The following is a 24,258-nucleotide window of genomic DNA, read 5'->3' as shown; positions in this document are numbered from 1 at the left end:
TGCAGGTAACTACCTGACTGCACAAAAGTAGGGTCAAAGAATTTAACTTCATAAAGCAGGCCTCATAAAAATAAAACTTAGTTGTACAGTTCTGTCAATAAATGGTTTTCCTTCCTAATAACTTTAGAACACTGCTCTCTGCTCCATCTCTGCCCCCATAATGTATTAGGGGAAATGCCATAAAACCTTGTAATTCCAGTTTCAACCAAGAAAAATAATTCTAAAATTAAGATTCCATTCTCTGCATATTTTCAAGGATCAAAAGGAAATTAATCCAAAGAAGAATTATGAATAAGAAAAACTAAAAGGTAGGTAATAGACACCCATCTTAGGTTTCTTTCCTTGGATGGGAGTTTATAAAAAAATCTCAAAATGAATGTCCATGATCAAGACTTTAAAGATCTCCATTATAAGTTATGCTAAAATCTAAGTCTGTAAAAAATACAGTCACAGTGGAGCTTTGATTAAGGCATAATGTTCGCTCAGAACAGGTGACCAGACCACATGAGGTCTACTTGAAGGTAAACAAAACAGAAGAAAACTGTGCCAGAGTTTTACAACAGTCAGCAAGCTACTGGGCTTCTAGCCCTCAGATCTGGGCTTGGTGCCAACCCAAGTTAATCTTTTAAATAAGCTAATCAAAAATATTAAGAGTTTAAGCCTTATTCTGTAAAAAATTTTCACTGCTAAAGAAGGCTCTACATAAAACTTTAAAATTAACAACCTTCTAGGACATTGGACTCTAAAGTGCCTACTAAATAAGCCTCACAGTAGATAAAAATCTAGTTAAATAAAGCTAAAGCAGAGTCACAAAGTTCTCAGGAATTTGTGGTACCTGATACCATCTCTCCTGCAATTGGTTCTAACATTTACATTTCCTTAAGAGAAAATATCCACAGTTACTCTGTCACAACTGGAAATTTACTACTCAAATATTCGGTCAACCAAAAAGTTTCTTCAGTTTTGTGTGTGCTTAGTTGGTCAGTCGTGTCCGACTCTTTGAGACCCCATGGACTGTATCCCGCCAGGCTCCTCTGTCCTTGGGGATTCTCCAGGCAACAATACTGGAGTGGGTTGCCAGGCCCTTTTCCAGGGGATCTCCCCAACCTAGGGATCGAACCCAGGTCTCCTGTATTGCAGGTGGATTCTTTACTGTCTGAGCCACCAGGAAGCCCAAGAATGCTGGAGTGGGTGCTGGGCTGTGCTTAGTCACTCAGTTGTGTCCGACTCTTTGTGACACCGTGGACTGTAGCCCGCCAGGCTCTTCTGTCCATGGGGATTCTCCAGGCAAGAATACTGGAGTGCGTAGCCTTTCCCTTCTCCAGGGGATCTTCCCAACCCAGGCATCGAACCCAGGTCTCTTGCAGTGCAGGCGGATTCTTTACCATCTGAGCCACCAAACTTCCTGACCCAGGAATCAAACTGGGGTCTCCTGCATTGCAGGCAGAGTCTTAAAAATAAAAAGCATTTTTCATTTTCACCAAGAACTTTACTGAACAATGTATTCACCATTTTGTTCCACTACTTTCTGCTATTTTACAGGCAACTTCATAATTCCACCTTCCCTAAACTTTATATCTTTTTGAGCAAAGAACTGCTCCAGGTGCCTTTTACAATCTTCCAGGGAATTAAAATTTTTCCCATTAAGAGAATTTTGTAAAGTTCAAAATAAGTGGAAATCCAAAGGCACGATGTCCGGTAAATATGGTAGATGAGTCAGAACTTCCCAGCCAAGCTGTAACAGTTTTTGCCTGGTCATTAAAGAAACATGCAGTCTTGCAGTATCCTGATGGAAGATCATGCATTTTCTGTTGACTAATTCCAGATGCTTTTTGTCAAGTGCTTTCAGTTGCTCTAAGCGGAAGCAGTACTTGTTGGAATTAATTGGTTTTCCGGAAGGAGCTCATAATAGAGGACTCCCTTTCAATCCCACCACATACACAACGTCCCCTTCGTTGGATGAAGACCAACGAAGCCTTTGGTTCAGTTGGTGGTGGTTCATTTCACTTGCCCCATGATCTCTTCGGTTCCAAAATTATTGTACAGTATCCACTTTTCATTGCCCATCACAGCTTGCTTTAAAAATAGAACTTTTTCATTATATTTCAGACGAGAATCACATGTGGAAATATGGTCAAGAAGGTTTTTATTCACTTATGTGGAACCCAAACACCAAAGTGATTAACATAACCAAGCAGGTGTAAATTATTTTCTACACTTTATCTGGATATTTTGAATATGTTAACTATCTCCTGTGTGATATAATGCTGATCATTCTCAAATAATGTCTTGATTTGACACATTAGTTAATCAACTTCAACTGGTCTCCCTGATGGTAAAGCATCGTCCGGCGAAAAATCTCCAGCATTAAACTTCACAAACCACTTCTGATAGATAAGTCATGGTACCTTCTCCATACACCATACAAATCTTCTTTTGTGTGTTCAGCTCCATTTTTACCTTTCTTGAAATAATAAAACATAGAATCTGCCCGCAATGCAAGAGACCGAGGTTTGATCCCTGGGTTGGGAAGATCCCTTGAAGAAGGGAATGGCTACCCACTCCACTATTCTTGCCTGGAAAATTCCATGGACAGAGGAGCCTGGTGGGCTACAGTCCAAGGGTTGCAGAGTCGGACACAACTAAACAACTAACACTGCCACTTTCTTTTTTCAATATGGAGAAAAAATTTTTTTTTCTCTTCCATTTTTAATATTTAAATAGCTACACAAAAATTCAACCATTTTGATAATTTTTTTAAAATGCACACTAATATAACACCTGTTACAATACAATCTAACAAAAATTTTTAATGAAGTTAAAGACAACTAAGTGCTACTAGAGCCAGGAAAAACCAAACAAACATTTTCTCCAACCCAATAAATAAGAGGAGTAAAAGCTGAGCTTGTAGTTGATTGGCAGTGTGAGAGACAGGCTATAATAAGCGATGGCTGCAAAGCTAGCATTTCCCAAATGCCTAAAGACAAAACTCCAGGGAATTCCTTGGTGGTCCAGGGGTTAAGACATGGAGTTTCACTGCTGTTGGGCCTGGGTTCAGTCCTTGCTTGGGGAACTAAGACCCCATAAGCTGCACAATGCGGCAAATAAATAAATAAATAAGATAAAACTCTACCAACTACTGTATAAAAGGATTTTGGCCCCCATGACAAAGCAGCTTTCCCTGAAAAGTCGAATAATGGGGCCATGTGTGGGTACATACATCCATACAGAAAAATGGCTGAACAAGCCTGTGCTTATTCTGCATTCAGACCAGTCTTTCAGCCACAGGAGGTAAGTGACATAGACAAGAATCCCTGAGGGAATGTTTTACTTGAACTGCAGAGGTTGAAAGCCAGGGGCCCACTTTCTGACATCTATTTCTCTCATGTAAAAATAGGTACTAATTATAGTGCAGGGAAGCAATTTTTTCAGAAGATTTAATAATTTCTATCACAACCTAAGTTGAACTTACCAACCATATTATATACAGCCATATTATATACCTTTATACAACTATACTATGTCCAGATATATGGCTTTCCTTCTTTATCTTATTTTATTAGATTGAATCACATGAAATTATCATGTGAGCAGTTCAAAAATGGTCAAATATTGGTATTTTCATGTGATTTGATGTATATTTATTATTTAAAATGCAATGAAAACAGGAAAATTCACAAACTTAAGACAAAATGTTTTAAGTACAAAGGCACTATTCATAAAGGAAGACTGATAAATTTGCTCACTTTAAGAGAACTTCTCTTCATTGAAAGACATACACAGAAAACCTACAGCTGATTCATGCTGGTGTTTGGTAGAAACCAACACAGTACTGTAAGGCAATTATTCTTCAATCAAAAACAAATAAATTAAAAAAAAAATACACACAGAGTGGCAAGACAAGTCACAAAATGGGCTTAGACAGTTGTAAAATGTCTTCTAGAAGACATAAAAATTTCCTATAAATTTCTAAGAAAAAAAAAACAGAACAGAAACCCAACAGATAAGGAGGCCAAAGAGTTTAATTGGTACTTCATGAAATAGAAACGTCAAATGATCATAATGCAAAGGTGTTTAGCTTAATTGGGCAATTGAGAAATGCAAATTAAAACTACAATGAGATACTAGACATAAATACACCAGGACTGGCAAAAAAAATTTAACTCTGACAATAGTAATTGTTGGTTAGGATGTGGAACAATGAGAACTCTCAAACACAGCTGGTAGGTGCAAAAAATAGTACAATCACTTTGAAAAACAGTTTGTCACTATATAGTAAAGTTGAAGACTTGCATATTGTATAACCCATGTATTCCAAGACTTGAGAAATTCATAGATACATGTTCAGGAAACATATATCAGAAAGTTTATAGCAGTTTTATTAGTCACTGACAAAAACTGAATGAAAAACAAAAGCCTCCATGTCCACTGATACTAGAGTAGATACATTTTAGTAGTACGCTCCTACACTAGGATTCTACAGAGCAATGAAAACAAATGAGGTGGAAGTGCACCATAAAAAGCTGACTCCTACACTGAATACACAAACTAAGGCACAAAAACATATACAGGCAAATCCATTTACAGAATGCTCAAAACTGGGCTTAACTCAATGTTGCTGCTTACAGATATACGTGCAGGTGATAAAACCATAAAGAAAAGTCAGGACAATTGTTAGCCTGGGGGAGAGGGAAAAGGCAGGACTGAGAAGGGACTTGTCGGGGTGCGGTTTCTGAGGTGACAGCAATGTGCTACCTCTAAGGTGGTAGTTTCATCACTGGTCACTTATATAAGCACTCATTACATCCACATCCATTTTTTTATTAACCTTCCAAGATGTGTGTTGTACATATGTATATATTGGTTATATAACCAATGAAGAGGTTAAAAAGTAAAGGAAAGAACATTTTCCAATAAATCTCAAACAAAAGTTTTACGTGACAGAGTCTGTTGAACTGCCTGGCTCAAAAGTGTGTTACCCAATTTGCTTTAACATCTGACCACAAGAAAACCCCCTATGTCTGCTGGCACTAAGGCACATACCTATTCAGGAAGCATCAGCGTGCTTCCGAACCTTCGGCCACTGAAACGGAAGGCTCCACACCTGCAACTTCTTCTTTAAAAACGCTCTAACGTTGTTTACAGGTTACTACAGTACTGTTGAGACATTTCATGGTGATAAACAGGATGACTGACTGACTGCGTGTGTGCTCAGTAGTGTCTGACTCTTTGAGACCCCATGGACTACCCCGCTAGGCCCCTCTGTCCACGGAATTTATCCAGACAAGAACACTGGAGTGAGTTTGCTATTTCCTCCTCCAGGGGATCTTCCCAGCCCAGGGATCGAATCCCTGCAGGTCCTGCATTAGCAAGTGGGTTCTTTACCACTGAGCCACCTAGGAAGCCTGGGTAAAGAGGATACTGCATATCAAAGACAGGCTAATGAAAAAAAGTCTTCAATGGTCTAAATTTTTATTTTGGCAATACCTTTTTTAGAGAAGGAAATAACCTCGTAAGGTATGTCCAGATATAGCTGAAACATGACAAAATTGTTTCAGTACTTAAGAGAATTTGAAAATCCTATAATTCCCACCTGAAGAAGTAATGAAAGTGAAAAGCAATCCAAAAAAGAGGGCATATATCTACATGTATAGCTGGCTCACTTTGCCGTACAGCAGAAACTAACACAATATCATAAGAGCTAAACCCCAATAAAAATTAATTTAAAAAAGCATTATGTGGCTAGGGGTATTACAGACTAACAATGTCATCTCTAGCTCTACTTAATGAAGACAATCAGGTAAAATAACCTGAGAAAAGTTATTAAGCTGGTGACTTTAAAATCTTTGAACTGTGGTCAAGAGCTTTTCCTACTATTCATGTAACTCATTTTACTTGCTGTGTGTTCTTTCATGTTTTTAATGTTATAGGAGGTCGCTTCCTTGCTGTTTCTGTAACATCAGTGACGGCATAAAATGAGATTTCAAGACTACAGACATGTTTTCTCTAAATCTAAACGTGGATCATCTGTGTGTTTGCATCTGAATACGTACTCACACACAAACACACACACAGGACTGTGAATACATCAATTCAAAGCCCAAAACTTTTCACTGTAATTATTACCACCACTCACATCTTAAACACTTAAATGAATGTGTAATATGATACATTAACATGTGCCAGGCAGTCTTTCCGGCACCGATTAGACAGTGAACAAAAAGAAAATGATACTCTTTTGCCCTTGTGGAATTTATATTTTGGTGGAAGAAACAGATACAAAACAAGACACATGTATAAAATATAAAGTATGTCAGTAATGAAAAGTGCTAATGAAAACAAAAATCAAACAAAGCAGCAGGATGTAAAATGCTGCGTCATGCTGAGACTTAGCTGAAGTGGCCAGGGCACAATGAGGAAGAGAAGGCAAGGGGACCATTCACAAGACTGCCTGGGCAAAGCTTTCCTGGCAGGTGAAGAGCAAGCGCAACGGCACCCAGGCAAGACTGTACTTACTGAGAGCCATGAAGGAAATGTAGAGAGGCCAGTGTGCCTGGAGCAGAGCAGTGAGAGGCCAAACAAGCAATACATTATGCCTAGGTGATCATTAAGATTGATAAAAAGGGGTGAAGTCTGAATTTCCTAATGGACCACATATGGCACATGCCCAAAAGAAGAACCAAGGATAACTCCAAAGTTTTAAGCCTAAGCAACTGGAAGAAGAGAACTGTTATTCATGGAGATGGGGAAGACAGCTAGTTGACTGGAGAAGGGGATGTCAGCTTAGTCTTAGGCATGCAGAGTTTGAGGGGCCTACGTGGAGATGCCAAGTGTGCAGCTACCTACACAGTGTAGAGCCCAGTGAGGAAGACAGTGCTGGAGACGTGTATTTAGACATTATCACAATGCAGAGGGGCACTGAAAACCAGAACAGTGGATGAAATCACCTAGGGCGTGAGTACAGACGAGAAGAGGACTAAGCATGAAGCCTGCACCACAACCTACATCCACATTGAGAAGTTGGGCAAATGACAAGGATGCAGCAGGAGAGGATGAGGAAAAACAGCCAGAAAGAGAGGAGGAAAAACAGGCAATCAGGTCCTGGAAACCAAGGGAGCAAAATGCTTCTAGAAGGAGGGAGGGATCAACTGGGTCAAATGCTGCTGAGAGGCCAAACAAGACGAAGACTGAGAAAGGACGATCAGATTTTGCAATACAGGAATTGTTTTAGTTGAAAGTGGTGGGGGCAAAATTTGGACTGGAGTGGGTTCAGTGGAGAGTGGAAAGCAAGACTTGGCTACATCGAAGAACTCTGCTTTAAAAGAAAAAAAGGAGCCGTAAATGAGGAGAAAGGATCGAGGGAAGGTTTTCCTGAGATGGGGGAAATAACCATCTATGCTACGTGCAATGATGTGATACAGGACAAACTGAGGCAAAGCTGACTCACCGGAAGCCCAGAGGCCAGCACTAACTGTGCAGTGAACGGGAGCAGGGCCCTGGCCTGCGTTAGCCGTGACAGGCTCTACTGGACAGCCACACCCAGGCAGCGAAGATCGTGTTTTTACATTTTCAGTCAGCTGTTACCAAGGATGTCACGGCATTTTCCAAATGCTTTAGTGAGAAGCAACAAAACCAAAATACAGCTTGAAACCTAAGGAAACCTCAACACGGTGTCTTAAGCTGGGGTCTAAGAGCTGCTGAGGGGCTTGCTGGTAGTCTCTGGGACCTATGAATTACTGTTTTAAAACTTTATCTTAATAAGCATTTTGAAATCAGTTTGTCAGTTTGACACTGCAACAGTACTCAATTTAAACTTGGAATGACTTAGGATAGGGGATAGGAGACCTGTTTTTTAAACTTCTACATTCTGAGTTAATAGTAAGAAACAGTTCCAAACTGCTGAATGCACAGAACAGCTAAATAAAGAAACAGAGACCTCAAGATTCAAAAGTGGAAAAAACTTCCTTAAAAAGTTATATTGTTGCTATAAACAAAAAACCCTAACAGGTGACAGGGAAACTCTTGCAAACCTAGCAACATCACTAGTGCAAAAGGGGAAAGGGGTAACATTCAATAAAACTCTTCAAAAAGGTTTATTTTGAATTTAGATTCCCAGTGAGAAATCCCTAGAAGATAGAAAAACAGATGACTACTCTATACAGTGAAATATTTATCAATAAAAAGAATGAATAATTGAAATACTACACCATGGGGCTTCCCTGGTGGCTCAGACAATAAAGAATCTACCTGAGATGCAGGAGACCCAGGTTCGATCCCTGGGTCGGGAAGATCCCCTGGAGAAGAGAATGACACCCCACTCCAGTACTCTTGGCTGGAAAACCCCATGGACAGAGGAGCCTGATGGGCACAGTCCATGGGGTCACAAAGAGTCAGACACAATGGAGTGACTAACACTTTCACTTTTTTTCACTTTTTATACATGGATGGATTTCAAAAACATTCCAAGTGAAAGAAGCCAGACACAAAAAATCATACATTGTATGATCCCATTTATATAAAATGTCTAGAGACAGAAAGTAGATTAGCGGCTACTGAGCATGGTGTGAGGGAAGAAGGGAGATTGTTACTGAATACGGGTTCCTTTTTCAGACAAAGAAAACACTCTAAGATTAGCTTATGGTGCTGGCTGTACATTTTCTGTAACTAGTAACAAAAATCATTCAACTGTACATTTTAAACAGGTGCCCTTCATGGTATATAAATTATATCTCAATAAAGCTGTTTAAAAAAAAAAGAAAAACAGGCAGGGGACTTCCCCGGTGGGTCAGTGGTGAAGTATCCTCCTGCCAACGCAGGAGACACAGGTTCGACCCCTGATGCGAGAAGATCCCACATGCTGCGGGGCAACTGAGCCCCACACGCTCTGGAGCGAGAGCTGCAGCTGTGAGCCCACGTGCCACGGCTACTGAAGCCCTAAGGCCCTAGAGCCTGTGCTCCCCAACGGGAAAAGCCACGCAATGAGAGGCTCGCGCACTGCAGCTAGACAGCAGTCCTCGCAGTAATGAAGACCCAGCACAGACAAAATTAAATGAATAAATAACCATTAAAAAAAAGTGTTGGCTAACCAACAAGGACCTACTGTGGAGCACACGGAACTCTGGCCCAGCATTATTTGGCAGCCTGGATGGGAGGGGAGTTTGGGGAGAATGGATACGTATGGCTGAGTCCCTTCGCTGTTCACTTCCGACTCTCAGGACACCGTTAACTGGTGATGTGCTGTGCTTGGTCGCTCAGCTGTGGCCGATTCTTTGCAACCCCACGGACTGCAGCCCGCCAGGCTCCTCTGTCCATGGGGATTCTCCAGACAATACTGGAGTGGTTGCCACTGCTTTTTCCAGGTAATCTTCCTGATGCAGGGACTGAACCTGTGTCTCCAGCACTGCAGGCAGATTCCTTACTGCTGAGTCACCAGGGAAGCCCATGCGGTAACTACCCACCATAATTTGCTCCTGACTTCTAGGTATTTCCTATTTAGATGTTGGAACATTTTTATTAACTCAAGCTTTCACTGTATCTATCACATACATGTTTCTGAACTACTAGCTTCACCTCACATAATAAAGAAACCAGACTGAGAAAAAAGTATTTTCATCCAAAACATCACCAATAACAGAGAATCAAGCAGTAAAGAATTCCAACAACTTTATGCAAGTTAAGTAAAACAGAACACACTTATGCAAAACTCACCTTTACTAGCATGACTGTGTGGTTCATTTCATTTCTACCCAAAGCAACATAGAAAGAAGAACTAACATAAATAGTTTAAGCAGGCTCTCTTTTGTAATGGAATGAGGGGAAAAATAAGGATGTGGTTACAAGCACCACTCACTCAGGGAAATGAGAAAGTAACAATGTTATATTTGCATTTTACAATCCTAAGCAAGCACCTTCCCTCCCCTCTTTCCGGTGCAGCACTTTAAAAATGGCCTATCCCTCTCACTATATCTAATCCAGCATCAGAAAACACACACGATCTGACATAAAGCCGAAGAAGCCTTCCTTCCCTTCTAAAAGCTGAACTGTTACAAGAAAATGGCAGAATTCAGGTTTTAGCTGCTAATGCCATCTACTATGAAAATCCTACTGAAATGGATTTGAATGACTTGAGTATGGTCCTCCCATGAACAAACTCTATAGGTAAATGTCCCCTCTGTTCTACATACTTCCTCCCGCTACTTCCTTCAAGAATTATTTCCTGATTCACTCTGTGCTACTCAGGTTACTTTTTTGTTCTACATCTGCATATAGTCCAAGTACTATTTACCTCTATGGTGCTTTGCAAAGGCCCATTATTTTGAAGTGTTTATGTTTCCTCAACAATATCAGATTTAAGAGGAGAATCTACGTGTTCCAACCCTTCTACACAAAGTGAAGCACACACAGGCAGTCCCAACGCTTCGAAGACGCCTCTGGAGACGAGAAACAAGTTCCGAAGACAATGTCCTCCCTCACAGAGGAGTTCAGACGCATCCCCACGGGCTCGTTCGTTCGTCCATCACACTGGGAGAGAGCGCAGCAGCTGTGCGCACTCTCCGGTCACTCCCCTGCTCAGAACTGCCCAGGACCTCTCACCGCCCACCAAACACTCAGACACAACTTCTCACACGCGCACTTTCTAGGCTCTCCCAAACATTCCCCGTGCCCCTGCCTACACTTCTGCCCCCTCAGCAGCAAAGCTCTACACTACAATCGGCGCTCCCCCCACCCCGACCTGTACATGTTAATCATTAGGTCACCATGGTGTGCAGACACTAGGAGAGGTCCCTGTAGATAAAGATTTTCTAGTCTGAATATGTGAATAAAACTTTAGTTCCCATCAGTCACCAGCAGCACCACCGACTCAGTCTAACAAGGATGATACTGGTTTGTACATTAGTCACTGTGGTGCTGTAACAACACAGGAAGTAGATAGTAAGCTAATAACCCATAGCAGGTAAACCAAACCTGCGGGGCGTGAAAAACCAGTCGTGTGGATGCACCCTGCCAGAAAGCCTATTTACAGGGATATACGGGAACAGAGGGGAAAAGAAGAAAAGTTAGTAAAAGAAATTTAATTTGTTCTAGCTTTAATGATGAAAATTAGTCTGGCGTTCAGAATGAGTTCTAGAGTTCAGAAGGCAGGGTTTCGCTTGCATTAGATAGGGCAACGAGGAAGGGCAGCTTGTGGCTCTGGGGCTGGGGAGGGGACAGCATGGTTGAGCTGAGAGAAGAGGGCCTGGCTCCTCAGCTCTCCCAGTTTCAGGATCCTCAATCCCCATGCTGACTGGTTTCCGCCTCCTAGGAGCTGAGGACGCCCCTTCCTTCCCCGTTTCCTGGCGCTTTACTCCCCTTCCGCGTCTCGCCACCCACTCCCAGCATCACTGACCCTCTCAGTGCTGGTCTCACCGCCACCACGTCTGCCTCTCTCCTCTTACGCCCCATCGAAGGGAGAGGTTCGCTGGGCCACAAGCGCCCAACTTCCGAATCCCTTCTCCGATCGAGTACATGCCCTGGCCTGGCGGGCCACCCTCTCCATAGTCCACGTGCGAGAACGCTCAAGTTTGCTTTCTGCAAGATCAGGCATTATTTCACTCTGACTCTATTTATTTTTTCAATGCAAAAAGGGGAAAAAAAGCCTTTATTATGGGGAAAAAGAAAATCTTTCATCATTTTAAATAATAAAATTGAAAAACTTTAAAAATGCCCATAACGAAAATTTTGGTTTGGAAAAGAACACGGTATTGTTCCTTAGCACAAGACAACTTAGGCTTTGCTTGTTTGTTTGTATTTTATGGGAGTATAGCTGATTTACAACAATTTTTTAAAGAGTAGATAATACATGTATATTATACTTAACTACAGAGGCACAAAGGAGTATGCAGAGAAGAGTGAAGTGAGGGGAAAGAGGGTCTCCTCCCCAGAGACAATCATTACATCTCCGTTTACCAAGACTAAAACAAGATTGCTTTCCATGGAAACAGTAGCTCAGTCACATTCTGCTTTAGGGTTTGTGTTTTTGGGGAGTAGAGGCGATCTGTGAACAAGACACGCGTGTACAACACGTCTATGACAAAACACAACATGCGTTCTGAAGAACACGATCTTTCCTGAAAACTGTAGACACAACTTGGGACACCATATGGTATCGTGAACAGAAAGGTCATGGATTCTGGCTCTTCACAGGCCTGTCTCCACAAACCAATTCTAACATCACACATCTTGGGAAACATTACTTAACCGGTGAACTGCAGCTTTCTTATCCATTAAGTAAGTATAGATTCTTGTGATGATGAAATTATGTTGAATGCTTTGATTTCTCTGTGACTTTACCTTTGTCCTCACTTTCCCTGTGGAATGTTTTCATTTAACTGCATCTAGATTATTATTACTTTTTTTATTTTAATGTATACCCAAATGCCTAAAGAAAAAAAAGAGTGAGAACGGCAAGATAAGATAAGAAGATAACGGCTTCCGTTTACAGAATCGAAGACTGACCATTACCTTTTGTTCCTCTCTTTCGGTGGCATGGTGACACTTTTCGATTCTCCAATGCCTCAGGAAATCTCGAAGATATCCAAAGAGAGTGAGGACACCATACCCCACATAAGTAAGCACAGCAACCAGCATTGGTGTTTCTTCAAAACCTTCATTAAAGGGCCTTTTATACAGTCCTCCGTTCTGCGTAACATGATGTATCTAAAAGGGAAGTTCACAATGTTAATTTCAGTCATGGGAAGAAAAAGATTACTACTTAAAATCTGAGTGCCTACAGATGCGCAACCTTCAGAATTCTCTAAGTAACTGTCAAAAAAAGAAAAAAAACAAAACCCAAACACCCACTAAGCTCTAGGCAGGGCATAATTTTTTTTCAATGGAAATTAGTTTTAAGTTATATGTACTTCAGATGAACAGAGAGAAACAAGGGAAGAAGGACTGTCTAAGAAAAATGCTTAACACTGATTTCTATAGCTTGATTTTATGAAAGAGATCCTAAAATGGTATAGTTGGAGAATGTATAATTTTCTTTGTTCTAATGAAGAAAACAGAAATGGACAAAGAGAAAGCCTGTTCTGAAAATAGCATACTAGCTTACAACAATCAAAAGTAAATTCAGTTTTAGAATAAAATTTAGAATAAAATAAACAATTCATAAATGTTTTACTAGCGTATATTCTTAAAGTCATCAAGACATAGCAGTTCAAATAATTATCACACGAGGCCCTATGAGAACAGATAGTCTATACTGGCCTTTGTTGTTAGTGCTAACACAAATACATTATGTGCAGGAGTAAAAAGCTTACATAAGAGTGACCCAGCACTGCATAAAGCAAAAACAAAGTGAAATCTCACACAAGGGGAAAAACTGTTAAGTGTTCAGTAACAGTCCTGAAATCATTCTGCTCTCCTTCGTCCTAACCTAGTGACTCTTTCCAAATACTGTAAGATTATGCCTAGTTTCCTTTTTCAGGGATATCCAAATTTTAACACATCAACACCAAGGTACTATACATTTGATCACATAGGTGAAAACTTTTTACTCTTTGTTCAATTTTAATGGAAATGTTACTTTAGAGTAAAATTCCACTGAAGTAGTTGTACGTACCTTTTTTGTGTGTGTGTGTGTGTACGTACTTTTAATCTTAACTCTGAAACAACCAACTACTGTGAGGATAGTCAATCACAATTTCAGTTCAGTTCAGTCGTGTCCGACTCTTTGCAACCCCATGGACTGCAGCACACCAGGCTTCCCTGTCCATCACAACTTATAATCACAATTTACCAGGAACATATATTTTCAACTGAGCACCGTACAAGAGTTAAGAATTCCAAAGGAATAGAAGACTCTTTCTTGGCCTCTCAGGCAACCTGATCCAAGGACTAAATATATTTTAGATTACTGCATCCTGGGAATGTTAGCTTGAGAAAGCTACTAGAATGCTACAAGTCAGAACAGTTTGGGAAGAAATTACTGTATGTAACGGAGGAAAGACATTTGCATAGGCATGATACACGGAATCTGTTGGTACTAATTCAATTTGGTGCCTAAAGAACTTCTGAAAACTATTCCTAAAACTAACTTAAGTCTTTATCAATCTCTTCCCCAAAGGTGGAAGTCTGTGTTAACATTTACTGCATAGTAAACTTTTATGCAGGAGCAAAGCTGTAATGTGTTTAGAACAGAATAGTTAAAAATAAGTCAATACCTGAAGATAAAAAAATTGTTTAAAAGTAGTAACATGTAAGCAAGCTATTAAGCTGGACAAAGCACAATCAAGAGCACTTAAAACACAAGAAAAATAACATCCTAATCTTTTAAAAAAAAAAAACTATAAAAATATTTTGCCATAAGAAGACTGTGTTTGAACACCAGTACCTAACTCACCTTTTAACTCTGAAATTGTTTGAACTGTTTTTTCTCAATAGAACATACGAATAAAAAGTAAGGCAATTTTCAGAGCTCCTATGCCTCTAACAAATGTGTAGAGATACATATGCCGGAACACTGTGGGTGGATCTCTTTAAAAAAGATATTTGCCTTTATTTTCAGACACACCCAAACCAGCAAGACCATGTAAATTTACACAGTTGGCTGGTCTCACCAGGAAGCAGGAAGTTTAATCCTTAGTTTGCTTTGAAATATTGTGTGATTCTCTCATAGCTTCATTTAATAAAATTAAATGCATTTTAATGAACTGAGATTCAACTGTGAAGCAACTTCTATAACATGGCCTCAGTCAAAGCCTGTGTATGTGAGTTGCTCAGATGTGCCCAACTCTTTGTGACCTCGTGGACTGTAGCCTGCCAGGCTCCTCTGTCCATGGGATTCTCCAGGCAAGATTATTAAGGCAAGAACACTGGAGTAGGTCACCAGTTCCTTGTCCAGGGGATCTTCCCAACCCAGGTCTCCCACATTGCAGGCAGATTCTTTACCATCTAAATGCTAAATCTGAACTCTGACGTGATTCAAATAAAAATAATGGTGCTATCACCCTATATGTGTATAATATTCCATAAGGGAAAGGACCAGGTTGATTTCCGTTCACTGTACAACTAGCACTCAGGATAGGATTTATTAAGTGCTAACAACATTCAGAAAACTAAGATCATGGCATCTGGTCCCATCACTTCATGGCAAATAAATGGGGAAACAACGGAAACAGTGACAGGCTTTATTTTTTGGGGCTCCAAAATCACTGCAGATGGTGACTGAAGCCATGAAATTAAAAGACACTTGCTCCTTGGAAGAAAAGTTATGACCAATCTAGACAGCATACTAAAAAGCAGAAACATTACATTGACAACAAAGGTTCATCTAGTCAAAGCTATAGCTTTTCCAGTAGTCATGTATGGATGTGAGAGTTGGACTATAAAGAAAGCTGAGCGCCGAAGCATTGATGCTTTTGAACTGTGGTGTTGGAGAAGACTCTTGAGAGTCCCTTGGACTGCAAGGAGATCCAACCAGTCCATCCTAAAGGAAATCAGTCCTGAATATTCATTGGAAAGACTGATGCTGAAGCTGAAACTCCAATAATTTGGCCACCTGATGTGAAGAATCGACTCATCTGAAAAGACCCTGATGCCTGGAAAGACTGAAGGTGGGAGGAGAAGGGGACGACAGAGGATGAGATGGTTGAATGGCATCACTGACTCGATGGACATGAGTTTGAGTAAGCTCTGGGAGCTGGTGATGGACAGGGAGGCCTGGTGTCCATGGGGTTGCATTCAGACATGACTGAGCTACTGAACTGAAAAAACATGACTTTTAGAACAGAGGTGCCTGGTGGGCTACAGTCTGTGGGACTGCAAAGAGCTGGATGTGACTTACAGACTGAGCACACACAGGAGGGCCTTGGGCAGAATGTTAGGGGCTGAGCATTTGTGTCTCTGCCCCCATTCAGTTGTTAAAGCCCTAAGTAAGCCTTTCCGTGTGAAGGTATCTGAAGGCTGGGCCTTTGGGGGATAATTCTGTTTAGGTCCCAAGGGTGGGGCCCTCTTGATATGATTGTGTTGTTTCCAACTCTTCGTGACCCCATGGACTGTAGCCCACCAGGCTCCTCTGTCCATGGGGTTTTCCAGGCAAGAGTACTGGAGCAGGTTGCCATTTCCTCCTCCAGGGTATCTTCCCAGACCAGGGATCGAACCCAAGACTCTTGTGTCTCCTGCACTGGCAGGTGGATTCTTTACCACTGCGCCACCTGGGAGGCCCTTGATGTGACTGTTGTTGTTTAGTCACTAAGTCATGTCCGACTCTTTAGCAACCCCATGGACTGTAGCTTGCCAGGCTCCTCTGTCCATGGGATGTCCCAGTAATCCCAAGAATACTGGAGTGGGTTGCCGTTTCCTTCTCCAGAGGATCTTTCCCACCCAAGGATTGAACCTGCATCTTCTGCATTGGCAGGCAGATTCTTTACCACCAGGAAAGCCCATCTGATCTCAGAAGAAGGGCAGGCAGAGATCTCCACTGAAGAAAGGCCATGTGAGCATACTATGAGAAAGTGCCTGTCTACAAGCCAGGAAGAGAGGGTCCTCAGGAGGAGGGTCCTCCCCAAGAACTGAACCTGCCAGCACCTTGATCTTGGACTTCCCAGTCTCCAGAATAGTGAGAAACAAACATCTGTTGTTTAAGCCACCCTATCTATGGTATTTTGTTTGAGAAGCTTGAGCTAAGAGAGAGGTAAAGGGACATAATGCATATAACCTACTCTCAACTGGTACAGGAAAAAAGAAGTGTGTGTGTGTGTGTGTGTGTGTGTGTGTGTGTGTGTGTGTGTGTGTGTAGAGAGAAAGAGAGAGAATAATGGAGAATTTTCTTCATGAACCATTTGTGAGTCAGCAGCAGTTATAATGTACCTTTATTTTTTAGTACTTCAGTGCATACTTCTAAAAACAAAGACATCTTCTTACCTAACTACAGGACAATTATCAAAATCAGGAAATTGCTAGAATACTAATATGGACTTTATTAGATTTTGCTAATTGTCCTAAGAGTGTCTTTTATAGCAAAAGAAAGATCTGGATAATGTATTGCATTCTCTCTTTCCTTTCAGAATAGAGAAAAAAAAGGGGGGGGGGGCGAGGGGGAAGGTTTTATTATAAAATAATTAGAAGGAATAATCCTGAGCAGAGGTTTCACGAATCCCGTGAAAGGAAACAAAGCAACTATGCAATGAAGCAATAATGAAGTAATTATTGGAAAATGGAACCTTACATTTCTGATATAAACACAAAATCACAGAGGCATGATTTCTTTTAAAGCAAACAAACGCATTCCCACTGAACGTGACAGCAGGATGACAGGACCTATCACCACAGAACGTGCCCACCTGGTGGAAAGCTTGGGACAGACATTATTTTTAAAACTAAAGTTCAATATGAACCACCCATTATGCCTCAGCAATCAAAGGACTGTTATGTCTTTTCTTTTAAATGAACCCTATTCATTTCCAGCGATATGCTGTGTTGTTCCTTAAAAATCAGTTCTGCTGAAATGGTCTTTTCTTGGAATTTTCCTGCAATGTACTAGCCTCTCTCTACTGCCTACCACACATACTAGAGAAAATAGTTTGGAGCTTTACGCCCATCACACAAGCTATGCCACACTCTGAACGTGTTATTTCCAGAAGTGTCCTGATTTTGAAAAGCAGGGAGTCCACATTTTTTTTTCTTTGCAATCAGGATAAATTCCTGATTTCCTGTTGGTTAGTATCTCAGATGGAATGGACTAAGAAATGCTTCCAGAGCCAGCTGTATTTTCACATGACCATATTCCTCTTGCAAACTCCAAGTATGTAAGCTCCGCATGATTTCAGTCTGCGGCTCCCTATGCGCTCTGGGCAGGGGTGCTCTCCACGGGAGCCACTATCGTCTCCCACCACCCACACCTCTGTAGCACTCCTCTGTCTTCAGATAAGCATCAAGGTATGACAGACGAATGTAACAGAGATCGTGTGCCAGGCGGGTCTGCACAAATTCCACATCTTCCTCTGAGGTCTCTTCTGCCTCTAACGTGTTCTGGGCCTGTAACACAGAGCTCGTCACTGTGGCTGTAGTGGGCGCAAACTGCAAAGGCCACCGGATTCACGTCGGTCTCCCTTTTCTGGGAATATTCCCTCACACCAGGGGTGGGCACCTGGTGGTCACACCTGTGCAGTAGGACCCGATTTCCTGGCTCATAACTGGCTGGCACAGGGGTAGGCACCTCTGCCAAAATGAACCCAGTTAACTCTCTCGCACAGGGATTTAAAATTTCAGTGAGGAAGGAGTCTGAAGGGCACTGGACCACCAATGTCCTGGGGGAAAGGTCCACGACCTGCTGCAGGGAGTAACTCCCAAGCACTGTTATTTCCTGTCATTTCACCTTTTCTGAGTGGTTCATCAATACCTCCCCAGTCTCTCCTTTTGCTTGTATACCCATCATCCTTACAATAAATCGCCTTGCTGTTCAGTGAGAGTCAGCTGATATCAACTGAAAGAAATTTAACAGACACAGACTCTGTATTAAAAATATTTTAGAACTATTTTTCTGCACTTACTAAAATAGTTTTTTATATGTTGGCACAGCTTGAAAACTTTTATTAGGGCTTTAGTAAATTTTAAAAACTGGTTCCCCACTTTATCAATCCTGTGCATTTGGAATATTGTTTATGATCTTATCTAGGATAAGGGATACCTGCTCAACATTATAAGTACTTACTTCTCTATATTAAGGGACATAGATTCTAACTGCCTGCTATAAGTAACCTCTTCCCACATTCTCATTAATACACATGACAACATACCCCAAAAAAAGGGGGGAAAGCCAGAACTAGCATTTTTTTAAAGGGCAACAAATTAAAGAGGTCATAAATCAAAATTCAGGTAATATTTATTACTAAGTTTCTGAAAGAGATGGGAATACCAGACTACCTGACTTGTATCTTAAGAAGTCTGTATGCAGGTCAGGAAGCAACAGTTAGAACTGGACATGGAACAACAGACTGGTTCCAAATAGGAAAAGGAGTATGTCAAGGCTGTAACTGTCACTGTTTATTTAACTTATATGCAGAGTACATCATGAGAAACACTGGGCTGGATGAGGCACAAGCTGGAATCAAGATTGCCGGGAGAAATATCAAGAACCTCCGATATGCAGATGACACCACCCTTATGGCAGAAAGTGAGAACTAAAGAGCCTATTGATGAAAATGAAAGAAGAGAGTGAACAAGTTAGCTTAAAGCTCAACATTCAGAAAACTAAGATCATGGCATCCGGTCCCATCAGTTTATGTCAAATAGATGGGGAAACAGTGAAAATAGTGGCTGACTTTATTTTTGGGGGGCTTCAAAATCATGGTGATTGCAGCCATGAAATTAAAAGACACTTGCTCCTTGGAAGAAAAGCTATGACCAACCTAAATAGCATACTAAAAAGCAGAGACATTACTTTGCCAACAAAGGTCTGTCTAGTCAAGGCTATGGTTTTTCCAATAGTCATGTATGGATGTGAGAGTTGGGCTAGAAAGAGGGCTGAGTGCCAAAGAATTGATGCCTTGGAACTGTGGTGTTGGAGAAGACTCTTGAGAGTCCCTTGGCTGCAAGGAGATCCAACCAGTCCATCCTAAGGAAAATCAGTCCTAGGTATTCATTGGAAGGACTGATGCTGAAGCTGAAACTCCAATACTTTGGCCATCTGATGCAAAGAGCTGACTCATTTGAGAAGACCCTGATGCTTGAAGGCGGGAGGAGAAGGGGACGACAGAGGATGAGATGGTTGAATGGCATCACCGACTCAATGGACATGAGTTTGGGTAAACTCCAGGAGTTGGTGATGGACAGGGAGGCCTGGCATGCTGCAGTCCATGGGGTCACAAAGAGTCAGACACGACTGAGTGACTGAACTGAACTGAAGTTTGTCTAACTATAGAGAACATGCTCATCACCATTAAATAAGACTAATTTTTCAAAGCAGAAAAATCACAAAACAAAGGGCAAGTAATAGGTTATTTAATACAAGATTTTAAGGAAACTGGAAGTGGAGCCTGGGAGCCTTGACGTTAGCAATGAAGTCAAGGCTGGATCTGGAGCTGGGTGAGCTCAAGTCGGGCTCGCTGGTTAACAAGTCAGCTCTACCGGGGCTGCCATTTGGGTAGCCCCAGCCCAACTACTCAGGGTTACCACCCAGCGATGGTGGGCAACCAGGACCCGCAGCCGCCCCTACGCCCCATGGAGCCGACAATGGCCCAGTACCAGGCTTCCTGCCAACCCCTCCCCCACCTTCCCCGGGGGCACCTCCAGCCTCAACAGCACAGAGCCCTTGAGGACAGACAGCCTACAGCCAGTCTGGCCAAGAAGATGCACAGAATGGGCCAAGCTCCACTGTCCAGATGCACAGGCACCCTGGGTCTCAGTCATCCGGGTCAGCCCCATGGACACTGGTGGTCAGCCAGCCACCTCACTTCTGCCCTCTGCCCCCCCCCCCCCGCAACAAAGGCACAGGTGACTGCTCACCTGGCTGGAATGCAGGTCAGCAGGGCTGTGGCCCCAGTGCCTCCCACTGTGAGGCTAGGCTATGGCCCCCCAACATCAGCAGGGTTCCCTAACCCTGGTCTGTATGGCCCCTATCCTCAGGGCTAGCCTCCTCCGCTTGGCCAGACCCAGGGCCACCCTGGGGCCCAGCCTCCCCAGTGATCTGTCCCACCACGTGGGACAGCGGGGTGTCCAGCTTCACGCTCCAAGCTGGACAGAGTTTGGGGGGAGGGGCCAGGGAGCCAGAGCCAGCCCAGTCATGTGTCCTCTCCCCCCTCAAGCTCTGCCCCCTAGCATCCAAACGACTGGCCCCCAGGACCACAACCACCCATGCACTCCTCCCAGAAGCTAGGCTACCAGCTGCAACAAAACGGTTCCTGTGGACCAGCCAGGGGCCTCGGACCAATTATGGAAGTCCTTACCCAGGAGCAGCCACTTGCATCAGTCAGCCAGGGCTTCCCAGCAACTACCTCCTAAGTGCCTGGACCCTGATGCCATCCCAAGCCCTACCGAGGTTACTGAGGATGACAGGAACAACTGGGGTTCAGAGCCATCTGTTTGGGGCCAGGTGCCACCCCTGGTCACCACTAACCTCCTGGTGAATGACCAAGGGAACACAAGCCCCCGATACATCCGATGCACAGCCTATACTACCCCACGTCCATCTGACGTGGGGAAGGCTCAGGTGCCCCGGCAGCTGTCATCAGGCTGCTGGCAAGGCTGCCCCCAGAGGAGGCTTCACTGTGTATCACTGACCACGGGCAACCTGGCCCTTTGCGCTGCAATCACTGCAAACCATGTACATGCCCCTTCATGCGGTTCCTCAAGGGAGGGAAAAGCTTCCAGTGCTGCTTTTGCAGCTGTCATCAATGATGTTCCCCACCCCACCCCCAGCGTTTTCAACATCCGGCTTATGTGGATGCTTATGATGGTCCAGAGCGCTCCCCAGGCTCTTACGAATTCTTGGCCGCTGCAGATGACTGCAAGAACAGCAAGTTCCCCGGGACTCTTGCCTTCATCTTCATGACTGACGTCTCCTGTAATGGCATCGGGAGTGGTCTTGTTAGGCTCCTCTGTGAGCAGCTCAAGGTACTGTTAGACTTTCTGCCTCGGGAGGGTGGGGCAGAAGAGGCAGCAATCCCCGCTGGCTTTGTCACCTGTACTAAGGTCCACCTGTACCCTGCGGAGACCTCACTGGCCCAGCCACAGACGATGGTTGGACCTGATGTGGGAAACATGCTGGTTGGCTTCCTGGTCAATGTCAGTGAGTCTCGGGCAGTTATCACCAGCTTATTGGATCAGATTCCAGAAAAATCTGCAGACATGAGGGAGACAGAGACAGTATTTGCTCCAATTATCCAGGCCAGGATGGAGGCTCTGAAGGCTGCTGAGTGTCCAAGGAAGCTGTTTCTGTTCCACTCCTCCCTGCCCACTGCAGAGGCTCCAGGGAGACTGAAGAACAGAGGCAACAGGAAGCCGATCATCGTAGATAAGACGACTCTGTCTCAGCCTCAGGCGGGTGTCTATCCTGGCCAAAGAATGTGTGGCCCACGGCTACTGTGTAGACCTCGGCCTCTTCTGGAGCCTGTGTGTGGCTATGGCAATGCTCTCTGCAGTACCCAGCTCACTGGTGGCTCTCTGTAAACATGCTTGCTTTCAGAGGGAGCGTGACCAGCAACGGTTCCTTAGTGACCACAGCCAGGATCCACAGAAGGTCATTGGCTTTGATGCTGTGCTGCGGGCCCAGACAAGCACTCATGTCCGCGCTGTAGATTTCTTTGTGGCTTTCTACATGAGTGGCACAATAGATGTGGGGCGGGATGGGGACGAAGACTGTGACTGCGGAGTTTAAGCATTACGTCTGGCTCCACGAGGAGAGTGCTCTGCTCTACCCCGGCTGTGCAGGCCAGCGACGGCTCTGCATCCACAGCCTGGGGCGTGGTGGGGGGGATTCTGAACAGCCCTGTGAAGATTATTCAAGACACTCTCATCACTCGATGTGCCCAGATGTTGGCCTGTTACAGAAAGAACTGTGCGAGCTCCTCCTCTGGACGACAGCTGATCCTTCCCGAGGGCAGGAAGCTGCTCCCAGTATAGCTGAACTCTGCTGAAGAGTGATGTCCTGGAGTTGAGGTCAGCTGTCCTACTGCTGACCACGCCTAAGTCCGACAGCGGGTTACCTCCAAGGACGTGGCTGAGACCGATGTCTTCTCCTATCCTCAGCTCCTACTGACAAAGTCTCCCGTTGAGAATACCACTGAACCACCAGCAGCTGGAGTATATAAAGAGTGTCTAAGCAATGGCGGTATGTATTTGCTGGAGAATGAGCTCAACTTCTTCCCTGGTGGGGGTGACTGTCCAGCAGGGTGTTGTCCAGAGCTTCTTCGGCATCACCTCCTTCAGTCAGACCGCCAGTGGTCGGATGTTCTGCCGGTTTCGGATAATCTACTGTCCAAGAAGGTGCGAGGCCCCACTGATGGTCCGAGGGCACAGAGATGACAGTACATGAAGCTTATCATGGTGAAATAAGACAAGCTGGAGATGCACTGCAAACACCTCCTGGTCAAAGACACGAGCCTAAGCGGGGGAGGATCCCATGGGGACCTTCTCTGTCACAGGCACAAGGAGGTTCGGACAGTGACTAGGCTAGAGCACGTGGGTAAACAGCACAGGGTCCAGGCCAGCCTCCAGAAAGTACCCCAGGACAGCAGAGAAACTGCGACAGCTCCACAGCTGGCAAGTCATACAAGCTGACCTTAAATGAAGTGTAAGGGACATCTTTCCGGGCTCAAGTACCCGACCACTCTGTCATGCCCTGCTGTTGGAAGGGGCCCTTATCCCCTGACATTACCCTCCTTTTCCTGCTAATCCTGTTGTGAGCAACGCAGTTTCTCAGCTCACTGTATGTGATTTGGTGTTGGGGGATTTGCAGCCAACCAGACCCTTGCAATATTACATGTCCCTTTGGACCAGCCTCCAAGAAGAGAAGGGCAGGCAAGAAGTTGGGACCCCAGGGAGAAGGGCTGCTAATTCAGCCGTGTTTCATCAACAACTTAGTATGCTTGAGATAAACACATACAGATGCACAAGAGCAGGGTATAAACCACAGACAGTAGAGAGAAAAGTGGTCAGTCTTCTAGAGTCTAGAAGTCAACAGCCAACTCAGTCACTGAGAGGGGTTGATTAGCTTTCTCGCTCTGCTTCCACAGCTCGTTCTCTCTCCTGCAGGGACTGGTGATCCCTTGGTGGATAGAGGCACATTATCAGAGACGAATGGGCCTGGGAACAGAGCTGCAAAGTGTATTGAGACCTGGGAGAGGTATCAGCCTCCTTTCCAGCTGCAGGACACTGGACGCTTCTGCAGGGAACCTAGTCATCAGCTTGCAACACCTCACGGAGCCTCACTCTGAGCTCCCGCTGGAAACCTGGCTCTCCAAGCTGGAGGCTGACGGGGAGAAAAGCAGAGGCGGCTAGTCTTTCCTGCCAGGACACAGTCTCTCCACAGGCTTTGGTACTGACAGAGTGCCTGATGGTTATCTTCCAACCTGACCTGGCTGGGGCAGGACAAGGGCTGGGCTTGACAGTGACCAGGTTTGCCTGCTTCCAGCCTAGGATACTCCTGCTCTGGACCTCCCATTTCTCTTCATTAGTTTACTTTTCAATGCATCCTCAATTTGTAAAGAAATAAAATTACGATGTAGGGAATTCCCTGGTGGTCCAGGGGCTGCAGAGAAGCTAAAAAAATAAAATTTA

At 43.8% G+C, this 24,258-nt stretch overlaps 1 protein-coding gene and 1 pseudogene across 1 annotated transcript in view; one reads left to right on the top strand and one right to left on the bottom strand.

Annotated features, from left to right (window-relative positions):
- SPTLC2 (serine palmitoyltransferase long chain base subunit 2) overlaps positions 1–24,258 on the bottom strand; it is a 96,767-nt gene that overhangs the window by 60,225 nt on the left and 12,284 nt on the right. The window contains exon 2 of the mRNA XM_043919082.1: positions 12,502–12,696. Coding sequence (XP_043775017.1) covers positions 12,502–12,696 — 195 coding nt within the window. The remainder of the gene's footprint in view (positions 1–12,501; positions 12,697–24,258) is intronic.
- LOC122704979 lies at positions 20,040–23,979 on the top strand (annotated as a pseudogene).

The sequence above is a fragment of the Cervus elaphus genome, chromosome 12 (genome assembly GCF_910594005.1).
Source record: "Cervus elaphus chromosome 12, mCerEla1.1, whole genome shotgun sequence".
Lineage (NCBI taxonomy): Eukaryota > Metazoa > Chordata > Mammalia > Artiodactyla > Cervidae > Cervus > Cervus elaphus.
Note: the sequence above shows the minus strand (reverse complement) of the source record. Positions and strands in the feature narration are given on the sequence as shown.